The sequence below is a fragment of the Oncorhynchus kisutch genome, linkage group LG11 (assembly GCF_002021735.2).
Source record: "Oncorhynchus kisutch isolate 150728-3 linkage group LG11, Okis_V2, whole genome shotgun sequence".
Taxonomy (NCBI): Eukaryota; Metazoa; Chordata; class Actinopteri; order Salmoniformes; family Salmonidae; genus Oncorhynchus; species Oncorhynchus kisutch.
This window is the reverse complement of record NC_034184.2, coordinates 10,535,262-10,550,973: the sequence shown is the minus strand read 5'-3', so window position 1 is coordinate 10,550,973 and position 15,712 is coordinate 10,535,262. Positions and strand designations below refer to the sequence as shown.

General features: G+C 45.5%; 1 protein-coding gene across 1 annotated transcript; it reads right to left on the bottom strand.

The window, feature by feature from the left end:
- Positions 1-1,223: 1,223 nt before the first annotated feature.
- Positions 1,224-15,456, bottom strand: LOC109900046 (WD repeat domain phosphoinositide-interacting protein 1). The gene is made up of 12 exons (XM_020495766.2): positions 15,099-15,456; positions 13,079-13,161; positions 12,069-12,238; positions 11,759-11,855; positions 11,570-11,667; positions 11,230-11,322; positions 10,761-10,831; positions 3,764-3,871; positions 3,423-3,587; positions 3,231-3,338; positions 2,732-2,880; positions 1,224-2,442 (listed from the first exon to the last, which is right to left on the bottom strand). Exons 1-12 carry the CDS (start codon positions 15,173-15,175, stop codon positions 2,321-2,323), a joined length of 1,341 nt encoding a protein of 446 aa, XP_020351355.2. The 5' UTR covers positions 15,176-15,456; the 3' UTR covers positions 1,224-2,320.
- Between the last annotated feature and the right edge of the window lie 256 nt (positions 15,457-15,712).

Genomic DNA, 15,712 nt, shown 5'->3' with positions numbered 1-15,712 from the left:
TTTTGGCCCATTCCTCCTGACAGAGCTGGTGAAACTGAGTCAGGTTTATAGGCCTCCTTGCTAGCACACGCTTTTTCAGTTCTGCCCACAAATGTTCTATAGGATTGAGGTCAGGGCTTTGTGATGGCCACTCCAATACCTTGACTTTATTGTCCTTAAGCCATTTTGCCACAACTTTGGAAGTATGCTTGGGGTCATTGTCCATTTGGAAGAACCATTTGCAACCAAGCTTTAACTTCCTGACTATCTTCAGATGTTGCTTCAATATTTCCACATAATTTTCCGACCTCATGATGCCATCTATTTTGTTTAGTGTACCAGTCCCTCCTGCAGCAAAGCACCCCCACAACATGATGCTGCCACCCCCATGCTTCACGGTTGGGATGGTGTTCTTCGGCTTGCAATCCTCCCCCTTTTTCCTCCAAACATAACGATGGTCATTATGGCCAAACAGTTCTATTTTTGTTTCATCAGACATTTCTCCAAAAATTATGATCTTTGTCCCCATGTGCATTTGCAAACCGTAGTCTGGCTTTTTTATGGCGGGTTTGGAGCAGTGGCTTCTTCCTTGCTGAGCGGCCTATCAGATAATGTCGATTCGGAATTGTTTTACTGTGGATATAGATACTTTTGTAACTGTTTCCTCCAGCATCTTCACAAGGTCCTTTGCTGTTGTTCTGGGATTGATTTGCACTTTTCGCACCAAAGTACATTCATCTCTAGAAGACAGAAAGCTTCTCCTTCCTGAGTAGTATGACAGCCGCGTGGTCCCATGGTGTTTATACTTGCATACTATTGTTTGTACAGATGAACGTGGTACCTTCAGACATTTGGAAATTGCTCCCCATGGATGAACCAGACTTGTGGAGGTCTTCAATATTTTTTCTGAGGTCTTGGCGGATTTCTTTAGATTTTCCCATGATGTCAGGCAAAGAGGCATTGAGTTTGAAGGTAGGCCTTGAAATACATCCACAGGTACACCTCCAATTGACTCAAATGATGTCAATTAGCCTATCAGAAGCTTCTAAAGCAATTAGATAATTTTCTGGAATTTTCCAAGCTGTTTAAAGGCACAGTCAACTTAGTGTATGTAAACTTCTGACACACTGGAATTGTGATACAGTGAATTAAAAGTGAAATAATCTGTCTGTAAACAATTGTTGGAAAAATAACTTGTCATGCACAAAGTAGACTTGCCAAAACTATAGTTTGTTAACAAGAAATTTGTGGAGTGGTTGAAAAAGTTTTAATGACTCCAACCTAAGTGTTTGTAAACTTCCGACTTCAACTGTATATATACACACACACATATAATATATACATACACATTATACACAAACAATAAAAATCCACTTTCCGCCAAGACCTTCACTTAATTACCGTAGGTCTAATGCATTGATGAATAATTGTAATTTCATATTCCAAAATAATATTTAGTACAAGTCAACATAATTTTTTACAAAGTAAAAACATCTACGTCATGTCTGAAATGTTACAATATTCAACATTATTTAGTCAATGGTGTTAATAATTTTATCAGTGAAATAAAAGGACCTGTAAGGATCTACAATACTATTAATCAACTTTTTCACATTATCAGTATTTTATTATTCTTCCCACCTTTTTTCTAGAGATAAGTTCAAAAACATCACCTCAAGACATATGATAGAACGCCGTCTCTCTCCTTCTCTATTCCACCATCCCCTCTCTTTCCCTCCCCCTCTTCTCTCTCGGGGCGTGGCACAGCTATAGCCCACTGATAAGACACACTCTGTCCATGCCCCTCTCTGCCCTCTTCCACCCTACACTGGGTTCTAGCCAATCTGCATCAAGCAGCAGAATACGACTCGGACCCCACTATCCAGTCAGTGTTATAAATCACTAAATGATACTAAACAGGTTATAAAAGTAAAAAGCTCAGAGCACTTCTCAATAGCTCTATATGATTGCAATTCAATATTAAAGTCCCTTTTTAACCAGGTTAAATATTGGTTAATATTAGACTAGAGGAAGGCTACAAATTCATAGCCCAGACCTGCTTCCCTTCTGATAGTTAGGGAATGGATTTAAATTGTATTCATACTGACCTTTAGTTCCAGGTATAAGACAATGTACAGAGACAGGTCCACTATCTAGCCACACTCTACTTCTGAATGGCACATTCGAGTAACCAATCAACACTGTGGCATCTACGTTTCTCCCATTTGATCGGTGGGGACATGGGCTCGTTGGGGACATGGGGTGGGGGGTTCTCTTAACACTGATATACTTCCTTCTTGCGTGAATGGCTCCAGTTGATTGGTTCCAGGGAAGTGGTGGGTCAGTTGGTCTGTTTGCTGACGGGGGGAAACTCGTTCTCATCATCCAGACAGACGGGTCCCTCGGCAAACTCATGTTCAGGAATCACATCCCCTTTCTCAGCCCCTCCATCCTCTGAGTAGCCTGGGAAGAGGATAGAAGAAGAGAGATTACAGGGCACGTCACCAGACTAAGGACTGTATTCAGTCTATAAAGCTGAAGATTTACAGATTCCACAATACACATTTAAAGGTCATTTCCAATTGAGCCGACATATGCAGCGTTTACCGTGATGCAGTTTCCTAAAGCGGGAACATTTCCTTAAATTTCAATCACGCAGTAAAGCTAAACTTCTGTGATACGGATTGAAAAAAGTCCTTAAATCACACAAGGTAAGACATACTACATTCATGAAGCAAACCACACACATTACCTGTGAGAGTGGTAGAAGAGGGTGCAGTCGAGGGGAGGGACACAGTGGCAGCATATGATGGGCTGGTTGACGGTGGGAGGGACCTTCCATCCTCTGACTCCTTCTCTTCCTGTTGTGCTTCCTGTGGCGCCTCACCTCCTGCAAATAGCCTAGAGAAAACACAAAGAGAGCCTGAGTTCACGCACATATACAAACATGCTTAAGCACACACATATGCTCACCAGGGTTGGGGTCAGTTCCATTTCAATTCCAGTCAATTCAGAAAGTAAATTAAATTCCACATTTCCCTCATTGAAAAGCATTGAAATTAATTAGAATGTCATTTTGCTTCCTGAATGGACTGGAATTGAAATGTTATTGACCCCAACTCTGAGGCTCACACACACAGATCCCAGTCCCCCACCTGTGATTCCTGACCAGAACCCAGTCCCTCACCTGTGTTTCCTGACCAGAACCCAGTCCCTCACCTGTGTTTCCTGACCAGAACCCAGTCCCTCACCTGTGTTTCCTGACCAGAACACACTCTCCTCCGTCCTGTGGGTCAATGTTATAGATGTAGAGATGTCCATCTGATGATGCCACCAGCAGCCGAGGTAGCTTCTGAACCCTGAAAATATAGCAAGTAATAGGACTGTAAAATAAAGTGACACACCATCCCGCCCTGCATCCCCCCGCAAACACACAAACTTACGTGGACAAGGCGCATACGTTCTTGAGTCCGAACATGTTGAGTCGTACGGTGGCAAAGGCCCGGTCTTGGTGCATCATGTCAGAGACCTGGGAGGGAAGGTAGGTGCTGGCTGCTGTGAACATCTTCCCCACATAGGCACCCCACGTAGGAGACTCGCCATCTCGACTAGAGACAGGCAGAGGAGACAGGCAGGAGTCAATCACACTGCTCTTCCTGACTGACTACAGAAACAAAACTAACATAAAACATGAACACACCTGACAACTAGCCACTGAGGACCAGAAAGGGACAAGTCGTAAGACGATCAACACAACAAAATCTGGAGAGTAAACAGTGAGTACCTGGGGCTGTGCTGTTCCAGTTTGAAGATATGGACCGTCTCTGTGTTGCTGGAGGCACAGAGGAACTGTGCGTCTGAACTAAAGGACAACGAGCTGATACTCACATACCTGAGACACAGACACACATGGTAAGAGTGATCATCCCGCAAGATACCAAAACTACCACTACAATACCTTGGAATCGTTCTGTAGTCTGTCTACACATGTAGTACCTGTCTGTCGTATTTGTGTCTGTCATATCTGTATTCTGTCTGCACATGTAGTGTCTGTTCTGTATTATCAGTAATATCTGTAGTGTATGTAGTGTCTATAATATCTGCAGTGTATGTAGTATCTGTAGTGTCTGTAATATCTGCAGTGTATGTAGTATCTGTAGTGTATGTAGTGTCTGTAATATCTGCAGTGTATGTAGTATCTGTAGTGTATGTAGTGTCTAATATCTGCAGTGTATGTAAGTATCTGTAGTGTATGTAGTGTCTGTAATATCTGCAGTGTATGTAGTATCTGTAGTGTATGTAGTGTCTGTAATATCTGCAGTGTATGTAGTATCTGTAGTGTCTGTAATATCTGCAGTATATGTAGTATCTGTAGTGTATGTAGTGTCTAATATCTGCAGTGTCTGCAATATCTGTAGTGTATGTAGTCTCTGTAATATCTGCAGTGTATGTAGTATCTGTAGTGTATGTAGTGTCTAATATCTGCAGTGTATGTAGTCTCTGTAATATCTGCAGTATGTAGTGTCTAATATCTGCAGTGTCTGCAATATCTGTAGTCGGTCTACACAAACTCAGCAAAAAAAGAAACGTCCCTTTTTCAGGACCCTGTCTTTCAAAGATAATTTGTAAAAATCCAAATAACTTCACAGATCTTCATTGTAAAGGATTTAAACACTGTTTCCCATGCTTGTTCAGTGAACCATAAACAATTAATGAACATGCACCTGTGGAACGGTCGTTAAGACACGTGTAACACATGCACAGGATTGGTACATCCGAACATCACACTTGCGGGACAGGATGGCAACAACACCTGCCCGAGTTACACCAGGAACGCACAATCCCTTCATCAGTAACAGGTTGAAAGAGGCTGGACTGAGGGCTTGTAGGCCTGTTATAAGGCAGGACCTCACCAGACATCACCGGCAACAACGTCGCCTATGGGCACAAACCCACTGTTGCTTGACCAGACAGGACTGGCAAAAAGTGCTCTTCACTGACGAGTTGCGGTTTTGTCTCACCAGAGCTGATGGTCGGATTTGCGTTTATCGTCGAAGGAATGATCATTACACAGAGACATGTACTCTGGAGTGGGATCAATTTGGAGGTGGAGGGTCCGTCATGGTCTGGGGCGGTGTGTCACACCATCATCGGACTGAGATGGCAGGCAATCTCAACACTGTGCGTTACAGGGAAGACATCCTCCTCCCTCATGTGGTACCCTTCCTGCAGACTCATCCTGACAGGACCCTCCAGCATGACAATGCCACCAGCCATGCTGCTTGTTCTGTGTGTTATTTCCTGCAAGACAAGAATGTCAGTGTTCTGCCATGACCAGTGAAGAGCCCGGATCTCAATCCCATTGAGCACATCTGGGACCTGTTGGATCGGAGAGTGAGGGCTAGGGCCATTCCCCCCAGAAACTTCCAGGTGCCTTGGTGGAAGAGTGGGGTAACATCTCACAGCAAGAACTGGCAAATCTGGTGCGGTCCATGAGGAGGAGATACACTGCAGTACTTAATGCAGCTGGTGGCCACACCAGATACTGACTGTTACTTTTTTTTACCAGATACTGACTGTTACTTGACCCCCCCTTTGTTCAGGGACACATTATTAAATTTCTGTTAGTCACATGTCTGTGAAACTTGTTCAGTTTATGTCTCAGTTGTTGAATCTTGTTTTGTTCATACAAATATTTACACAAGTTTGCTGAAAATAAATACAGTTGACAGTGAGAGGACGTTTCTTTTTTTGCTGAGTTTAGTAACAGTAGTGTCTGTAGTATTTGTAGTCTGTCTACACATGTTGTATCTGTAGTGTCCAAACACACCATGAAAGTTGTGAAGAGGGCACGACAACGCCTTTTCCCCCTCAGAAGGGGACACTACAGATACAACAGACACAGACACTACAGGCACTACATATATTACAGACACTACATGTGTAGACAGACTACAGATACCACAGACACTACAGTCCCCACTTGCTTCAAGATGTCCTCCATTGTTCCTGTACCCAAGAAAGCAAAGGTAACAGAACAAAGTGACTATCGCCCCGTAGCACCCTCTTCTGTCATCATTAAGTACTTTGAGAGGCTAATTAAGGATAATTTCACCTCTACCTTACCTGACACCCTAGACTCACTTCAATTTGCTTACTGCCCCAATAGACCCACAGAGGATGCAATCACCATCGCACTGCACACTGCCCTGGACAAGAGGAATACCTACGTCAGAATGATGTTCATTAACTATAGCTCAGCCTTCAACACCATAGTACCCTCCAAGTCCATCATTAAGCTCGGGGCCCTGGGTCTGAACCCCGCCCTGTGCAACTGGGTCCTGGACTTCCTGACGGGCTGCCCCCAGGTGGTGAAGATAGGAAACATCACCTCCACTTCGCTGATCCTCAACACTGGGGCCACACAAGGGTGCGTGATCAGCCCCCTCCTGTACTCTCTGTTCACCCATGACGAGACAGCCTACAGGGAGGAGGTGAGGGCCCTGGGGAAGTATTTCCAGGAAAATAACCTCATACTCAATATCAACAAAACGAAGGAGCTGATCGTGGACTTCAGGAAACAGCAGAGGGAGCACCCCCCTATCCACATTGACGGGACCGCAGTGGAGAAGGTGGTAAGCTTCAAGTTCCTCGGTGTTCACATCACTGACCATCTGAAATGGTCCACCCACACAGACAGTGTGGTTAAGAAGGCTGAAGAAATTTGGCTTGGCTCCTAAGACCCTCAAATTTTTACAGATGCACAATTGAGAGCATCCTGTCGTACTGTATCACCGCCTGGTACGGCAACTGCACCACCCACAACCGCAAGTCTCTCCAGAGGGTGGTGCGGTCTGCACAACGCATCACAATGGCCAAACTACCTGCCCTCCAGGACACCTACAGCACCCGATGTCACAGGAATGCCAAAAATATCATCAAGGACATCAACCACCCGAGCCAGTGTCTGTTCACCCCGCTATCATCCAGTTGACGAGGTCAGTGCAGGTGCATCAAAGCTGTGACCGAGAGACTGAAAAACCTATTCTATCTCAAGGCCATCAGACTGTTAAATAGCTTTCACTAGCCGGCTACCATTCGGTACTCAACCTTGCACCTTAGAAGCTGCTGCCCTATATTCAGTGCATTCGGAAAGTATGCAGAATCCTTGACTTTTTAAACATTTTGTTACGTTACAGCCTTATTTTATACTGAGCACTTGTTGGCTGCTTTTCCTTCACACTGCGGTCCAACTCATCCCAAACCATCTCAATTGGGTTGAGGTCGGGTGATTGTGGAGGCCAGGTCATCTGATGCAGCACTCCATCACTCTCCTTCTTGGCCAAATAGCCAATAGCTTATCGCTGCAGAATGATGTGGTAGCCATGCTGGTTAATTGTGCCTTGAATTCTAAATAAATCACAAACACTGTCACCAGCAAAGCACCCCCACACCCTTACACCTCCTCCTCCATGCTTCACGGTGGGAACCACACATGCGGAAATCATCCGTTCACCTACTCTGCGTCTCACAAAGACACGGCGGTTGGAACCAAAAATCTCAAATTTGGACTCATCAGACCAAATTACAGATTTCCACCGGTCTAATGTTATTGCTTGTGTTTCTTGGCCCAAGCAAGTCTCTTCTTCTTACTGGTGTCCTTTACTAGTGGTTTCTTTGCAGCAAATCAACCATGAAGGCCTGGTTCACGCAGTCTCCTCTGAACAGTTGATGTTGAGATGTGTCTATTACTTGAAATCTGTGATGCATTTATTTGGGATGCTGAGGCTGGTAACCCCCCCCCCCCCCTTGTTTTTACACTGCTGCAACTCACTGTTTAATATCTATGCATAGTCACTTTACCCCTACCTACATCTACAAATGACCTCGACTAACCTGTACCCACACACATTGACTCGGTATCGGTACCCCCTGTATATAGCCTCCACATTGACTCTGTATCGGTACCCCCTGTATATAGCCTCCACATTGACTCGGTATCGGTACCCCCTGTTATATAGCCTCCACATTGACTCGGTATCGGTACCCCCTGTTATATAGCCTCCACATTGACTCGGTATCGGTACCCCCTGTATATAGCCTCCACATTGACTCTGTATCGGTACCCCCTGTATATAGCCTCCACATTGAATCTGTATCGGTACCCCCTGTATATAGCCTCCACATTGACTCGGTATCGGTACCCCCTGTATATAGCCTCCACATTGACTCGGTATCGGTACCCCCTGTATATAGCCTCCACATTGACTCGGTATCGGTACCCCCTGTATATAGCCTCCACATTGACTCGGTATCGGTACCCCCTGTATATAGCCTCCACATTGACTCTGTATCGGTACCCCCTGATTATAGCCTCCACATTGACTCGGTATCGGTACCCCTGTATATAGCCTCCACATTGACTCGGTATCGGTACCCCCTGTATATAGCCTCCACATTGACTCTGTATCGGTACCCCCTGTATATAGCCTCCACATTGACTCGGTATCGGTACCCCCTGTATATAGCCTCCACATTGACTCTGTATCGGTACCCCCTGTATATAGCCTCCACATTGACTCGGTATCGGTACCCCCTGTATATAGCCTCCACATTGACTCTGTATCGGTACCCCCTGTATATAGCCTCCACATTGACTCGGTATCGGTACCCCCTGTATATAGCCTCCACATTGACTCTATATCGGTACCACCTGTATATAGCCTCCACATTGACTCGGTATCGGTACCCCCTGTATATAGCCTCCACATTGACTCGGTATCGGTACCCCCTGTATATAGCCTCCACATTGACTCGGTATCGGTACCACCTGTATATAGCCTCCACATTGACTCGGTATCGGTACCCCCTGTATATAGCCTCCACATTGACTCGGTATCGGTACCCCCTGTATATAGCCTCCACATTGACTCGGTATCGGTACCACCTGTATATAGCCTCCACATTGACTCGGTATCGGTACCCCCTGTATATAGCCTCCACATTGACTCGGTATCGGTACCCCCTGTATATAGCTTCCACATTGACTCGGTATCGGTACCCCCTGTATATAGCCTCCACATTGACTCGGTATCGGTACCCCCTGTATATAGCCTCCACATTGACTCGGTATCGGTACCCCCTGTATATAGCCTCCACATTGACTCGGTATCGGTACCCCTGTATATAGCCTCCACATTGACTCGGTATCGGTACCCCCTGTATATAGCCTCCACGTTGACTCTGTATCGGTACCCCCTGTATATAGCCTCCACATTGACTCGGTATCGGTACCCCCTGTATATAGCCTCCACATTGACTCTGTATCGGTACCCCCTGTATATAGCCTCCACATTGACTCGGTATCGGTACCCCCTGTATATAGCCTCCACATTGACTCGGTATCGGTACCCCCTGTATATAGCCTCCACATTGACTCGGTATCGGTACCCCCTGTATATAGCCTCCACATTGACTCTATATCGGTACCACCTGTATATAGCCTCCACATTGACTCGGTATCGGTACCCCCTGTATATAGCCTCCACATTGACTCGGTATCGGTACCCCCTGTATATAGCCTCCACATTGACTCGGTATCGGTACCACCTGTATATAGCCTCCACATTGACTCGGTATCGGTACCCCCTGTATATAGCCTCCACATTGACTCGGTATCGGTACCCCCTGTATATAGCCTCCACATTGACTCGGTATCGGTACCCCCTGTATATAGCCTCCACATTGACTCGGTATCGGTACCCCCTGTATATAGCCTCCACATTGACTCGGTATCGGTACCCCCTGTATATAGCCTCCACATTGACTCTGTATCGGTACCCCCTGTATATAGCCTCCACATTGACTCGGTATCGGTACCCCCTGTATATAGCCTCCACATTGACTCGGTATCGGTACCCCCTGTATATAGCCTCCACATTGACTCTGTATCGGTACCCCCTGTATATAGCCTCCACATTGACTCGGTATCGGTACCCCCTGTATATAGCCTCCACATTGACTCGGTATCGGTACCCCCTGTATATAGCCTCCACATTGACTCGGTATCGGTACCCCCTGTATATAGCCTCCACATTGACTCGGTATCGGTACCCCCTGTATATAGCCTCCACATTGACTCGGTATCGGTACCACCTGTATATAGCCTCCACATTGACTCGGTATCGGTACCCCCTGTATATAGCCTCTCTATTGTTATTTTATTGTGTTACATGTTTTTTTATTAGTTTATTTAGTAAATATTTTCTTAAAACGGCATTGTTGGTTAAGGGCTTATAAGTAAGCGTTTCATGGTAAGGTCTACACCTGTTCGGCGCATGTGACAAATAACTGTTCATTTGATCTGTTGTGTCTGTTGTGTCTGTAGTATCTGTAGTCTGTCTACACATGTAGTATCTGTAGTATCTGTAGTCTGTCTACACATGTAGTATCTGTAGTCTGTCTACACATGTAGTATCTGTAGTCTGTCTACACATGTAGTATCTGTAGTCTGTCTACACATGTAGTATCTGTAGTCTGTCTACACATGTAGTATCTGTAGTCTGTCTACACATGTAGTATCTGTAGTCTACACATGTAGTATCTGTAGTCTGTCTACACATGTAGTATCTGTAGTCTGTCTACACATGTAGTATCTGTAGTCTGTCTACACATGTAGTATCTGTAGTCTGTCTACACATGTAGTATCTGTAGTCTGTCTACACATGTAGTATCTGTAGTCTGTCTACACATGTAGTATCTGTAGTCTGGTATAAACGGACCTCTTCATCCCTCTACGGAACTCAAACAGCCTCTGTCCCTCTGGGATGGTGAACACTCTGATCACTGTACCCTGGATTGGAGGAGGAGATGATCAGACAGAACTGTAGACAGAGATGTACACTGAGTGCACAAAACATTAGGAACATCTGCTCTTTCCATGACAGACTGACCAGGTGAATCCAGGTGAAAACTATGATCCCTTATGGATGCCACTTGATAAATCCACTTCAACCAGTGTAGATGAAGGGGAGGAGACAGGTTAAAGAAGGATTTTTAAGCCTTGAGACAGTTGAGAAATGCATTGTGTATGTGTGTCATTCAGAGGGTGAATGGGTGAGACAAAAGGTGTAAGTGTTCTAATGTTGTGTACACTCAGTGTATATATATATATATATAGAGAGAGAGAGGTATAGTTGAAAGATAGGTGGAGACAACCAGAAAGAGAGAGAAAGGAACAGTCAGACTCACCCTCTCGGAGGCACTGGCGAGTTTGGTTCCTGAAGCGTTGAATGTGAGGGCAGCCAGGGGACTGTCATGGGCTGGGATCATCGTCACCTTGCTCTGAGGAAAACACAGGTCACACATTAGTAACATCGTCAACCTGTGACCACTTCCACAGCCGTGACATGCAATGACTGTACTTCATGTACCCAAAAGTATTAAGGCAGCTCAACTACCTCTCCAACTACTCTACTACCTAAGCCACAAGCTGCCATTGGGGTCAACATGAATACCCCCTGCGTTGTGCTGTGCAGACAGTGGTTTGAATAGTAGCGGTGGCAGAAGTCAATTGAATATCAGGTCTTACCAGGTTGTTGGTGTCATAGACCATGATCTCGCCGATGGTTTGACTGCCAGGGTACGCCAGGTAGGAGTTACCATGGTTCACAGAGAGGGCACAGAGACCTGGCGGGTTGGAGGGTTTGTCTGTGTTTAGAAACTGAGCATAGTTGAGGGTATGATGAATTGTGTGTGTGTTTGTGTCCGTATTCAGTACCTGAGGGGTTGTGGGGCGTGTTGAGCAGCGTCTTCAGCAGCTTCATGTCTTTGATGTTGTGGATGTAGACTGATTCCTCCAGACACACCACCAGCCTCTACAGGGGACAGACAGGGAAACTTTTCAACTGAACTGATCTCAGGATTGGTGAGAGAGATTGGATTGGAATGGGGCCTCAATCTGACCTAAGTATACAGTCTTAGAAAAAAGGGTTATTTTGCTGTCCTTTGGGGAACCCTTTAACATTTTAGATAGCACCTTTTTTCTAATAGTGTAGCGGTGAGGAATGGGTTTGGAATATGTCCATTACCTGTCTGTTGAGCCGGACTGAGAGGATGTTGTTAGAGTAGCTATAGTTGCAGATCTCTGTTCCCCTTTTGAAGTGGTAGACGTTCATACGTCGGGGCATGGAGAGACTGACCACCGCCACCAGACTGCTGGAGAACAACCGCTCCACAATATACACGTCTGGACACTCCGCTGGGAGAGGGAGGGGAGGGGAGAGGGAGGGGTAGAGGGGAGGGGAGGGGAGGGGAGGGGGAGGGGGAGAGGGAGAGGAAGGGAGAGGGAGGGGAGAGAGGGAGGGAGGGAGGGAGGGAGGGAGGGAGGGAGGGGAGAGGGAGAGGAAGGGAAGGGAAGGGAAGGGAAGGGAAGGGAAGGGAAGGGAAGGGAAGGGAAGGGAAGGGAAGGGAAGGGAAGGGAAGGGAAGGGAAGGGAAGGGAAGGGAAGGGAAGGGAAGGGAAGGGAAGGGAAGGGAAGGGAAGGGAAGGGAAGGGAAGGGAAGGGAAGGGAAGAGGGAGGAAGAGGGAGGAAGAGGGAGGAAGAGGGAGGAAGAGGGAGGAAGAGGGAGGAAGAGGGAGGGGAGGGGAGAGGGAGGGAGGGGAGGGGAAGGGAGGACGGAAGGGTTAAATCACATACAAGTGCTAATATAAAACACACTGCGCATAGAATACACACACACCACTCACACACACACTTTGCATCATTCATTCCATCATTCATTCAAACTAAAACATTCATAGGATCACACACTTTCCTCTCTCTGTGATATGAAACACTGGTCAAATACTTGCAGAATGCATTACTGGGAACAGGCTTATGGTGTAACACACTGCTTTCTACCATTGTTTACATATGTGGGAGAGGGAGGGCTATGTCAGCTTAGAACAACTTGTTCTCTGGTTACAAGACTACTGTTCAACCATGCTAGTTGACCTGACCACAGCTTATTGGGTGTTTGTTTTGTCCCGGTGCTAGGATACCAGCTAGGTGTTTAACTGTAGCTACCAGTACACACAGGCTATAAGGACACTCACTCACCTCCTTCGTGGATGCAGTCCATCTTGTCCACTGAGGTGACAGAGAAGAGTCTGTAGCCTGACTTAGTGCCCACTGATAGAGACCTGAAACACACAGAGACCCAACTGTTGTTACACATCCAAGATGGTGTCCACTATGTGTGTAGTTTAATAATCCACTATAGGGGTGTAGTGTTGTACACCACCATAATGGTTTCATCATAATCTCCTCTCAAGGTTTGCTTGAAGGTTACAGTTTGTTAATATGATGTAACCAAATAGGCTGGATGTTCACTTGTTGTGCCATAATCTAAATAATCATCTACCTTGTTTTTATATCACCTTTATTTAACCAGGTAGGCTAGTTGAGAACAAGTTCTCATTTACAACTGCGACCTGGCCAAGATAAAGCAAAGCAGTTCGACACATACAACAACACAGAGTTACGCACGCTATACCTCTTAAACTAAATGAACAAACAATGGAAAAACCATACAATAAAATCGAATGACTTCAGTGACAAACAATTCAGGCAGTTGTAAAAAAAAACTCCAGCATTTATCTTTTTGTTATCTGTGAGTCCAATATCAAAACCACACAAGTAATTAATGGAAATGAAATGGATATTTGATTGGAGAAAAGTCTCTCTCCCTATCCTTGTTCTCTAACCGGGACACCTGTATCAGCTACTACCTTTACTCAGTGCATTCTTAAATTACTACACGCTTATGAGTGGAAAGGCTGATTGGACCAAGGCTGATTGGACCACTAAAGGCAGAGGATGTTTTCTAAGGAAAGCCTTTGTACACACTCCGCTTACCAGGAAATGTAGGGGATACATGAAATGCCTCACTACCCACTGAGCTATATATAGCAGTCAGGGGGAAATGAAGGATACACCGTGTGCTGTATAGTCAACACAGCAAGAGTTGACTCGGGTCATGTGATCACCCTAGGCACTTCAAACACCCCTGATAATCAAGCACACTATGGGCATATACAGAGATACTGTGAAGGAGGGGCAGGCATCTGTCAACAGGTGGAATAGGATGGACTAGGAAGATATAGGATCATATTCATTCTAGAGTAGACACTGATCTAATATCAGTTTAACATTTTCCCCCTTGTGGTTTAGGTTATGCTATGTGGAGGGTGAGTGGTATATAGGCCTATCCCAGGCAACATATAGCCTAACTGCTGCTTGTCTTATCTTATCATGTCTGAGGATGATGGAAAATGGCAGAGATCTAACATGAACATGTGTGTTTGACCACCTGGCTGTTACTACACCTGTAACCGCCCTGTAGCTCAACAGTGTCTGGCTACTCCTCTATCACTCACACTCAACTTCCAACATTCACAATGTTACCTAACATGGGATCCCATACCCAAAGACCCTTTGTCATAATGTTACCTAGCATGGGATCCCATACTCAAAGACCCTTTGTCATAATGTTACCTAGCATGGGATCCCATACCCAAAGACCCTTTGTCATAATGTTACTAAGCATGGGATCCCATACCCAAAGACCCTTTGTCATAATGCAATTCATCCAACCGCCCCATGCATGCAGTGGCGATAGCCTTAGTGATTCAAGAAATCATGACAGTTCCACAACTCATTGCATGTGTCATCATCCGAGACAAAAAATAAATTTGCACAATAGTCTGCTGTGCTGGCCAGTATCTCTACTGTAGGTCAAATCTTGCCTGGATACCTTTTCTGGCCATCTATCTATAAGCCTTCGTAGTATGTTGGCGTACTTCACAAGGTACTAACCTATAATTTAGGAACTGTGTTGATGAGACACCATGGGACAATTGTATTAACATTGATAAACTACATGCACAAGTGGGTTAGGTAAGAAGATATAATTCATACATTAACATATGTCTGCTACAGACCAACAGACAGACCATATTACAGCTAGACGGACGCATACAGATTTACTGCCTAGATTATGCAAGAAGAACCTTCTAACAGTGTGACAAGTTGAATACGCTAGAACTGGCCCGAGTTGGCAGACAGGGAGCTTGCTTACGTGGTGTCCTGGTTGAACGAGGCGCTGATCAAGCCTTGAGGCCCTCCCGGACCGTCGGGTGTCTCCCGTTCCTCCATCTCGTCCACAGTGATTATCCTGTCCTGCTCCACTGCCCTAGTTCAGTGGCCTGTGTTCGGATCGATCACTCCGAAACCCAGCTCCTCTACACACGTATGCACTTGGGATTAGTTATTACAATGTAATACATGCTATACAAATTGGAAATTGTTGGCTTGAATCCTGAAACTAAAAGTATTTGTTGTTTCTTCTATTTTAGAACACGGCGCTTGTATTCTGTTTTAACCCTAACTTCTAGAGTTAACAGGAGGCAGACAAAAACAAAAACAGCTGAGGGCTAGATGCGTCACTTTAGTGCCCTTTTCTATTGGCTGGTTGGAATTTGGAGACTACCTCTGCACCACTCAGATTGCACAACCTTTTCAAAACATGTATATGATTGGGTAGATTCGATTATGCTGCACCGCGGCACTGGGTAAAGGCCTTTTACGTGATCGGTCGAAAGCGGGGAGGGAGGAGCAGGAGCGCCCTTCTCAAATCGAACAGTATGTGCTGCTCGGTAATTTTGTCTACAAGGCATAGTGCATCGTCCAGAA

Excerpts from the sequence above, each read along its gene's own strand:
- LOC109900046 (XM_020495766.2), bottom strand. The coding sequence starts at position 15,175 with ATGGAGGAACGGGAGACACCCGACGGTCCGGGAGGGCCTCAAGGCTTG. Across the intron at positions 13,162-15,098 it reads TCGTTCAACCAGGACACCAC|GTCTCTATCAGTGGGCACTA; the intron begins GTAAGCAAGCTC and ends TGTGTGTTTCAG. Across the intron at positions 3,339-3,422 it reads AACGTATGCGCCTTGTCCAC|GGTTCAGAAGCTACCTCGGC; the intron begins GTAAGTTTGTGT and ends CTATATTTTCAG.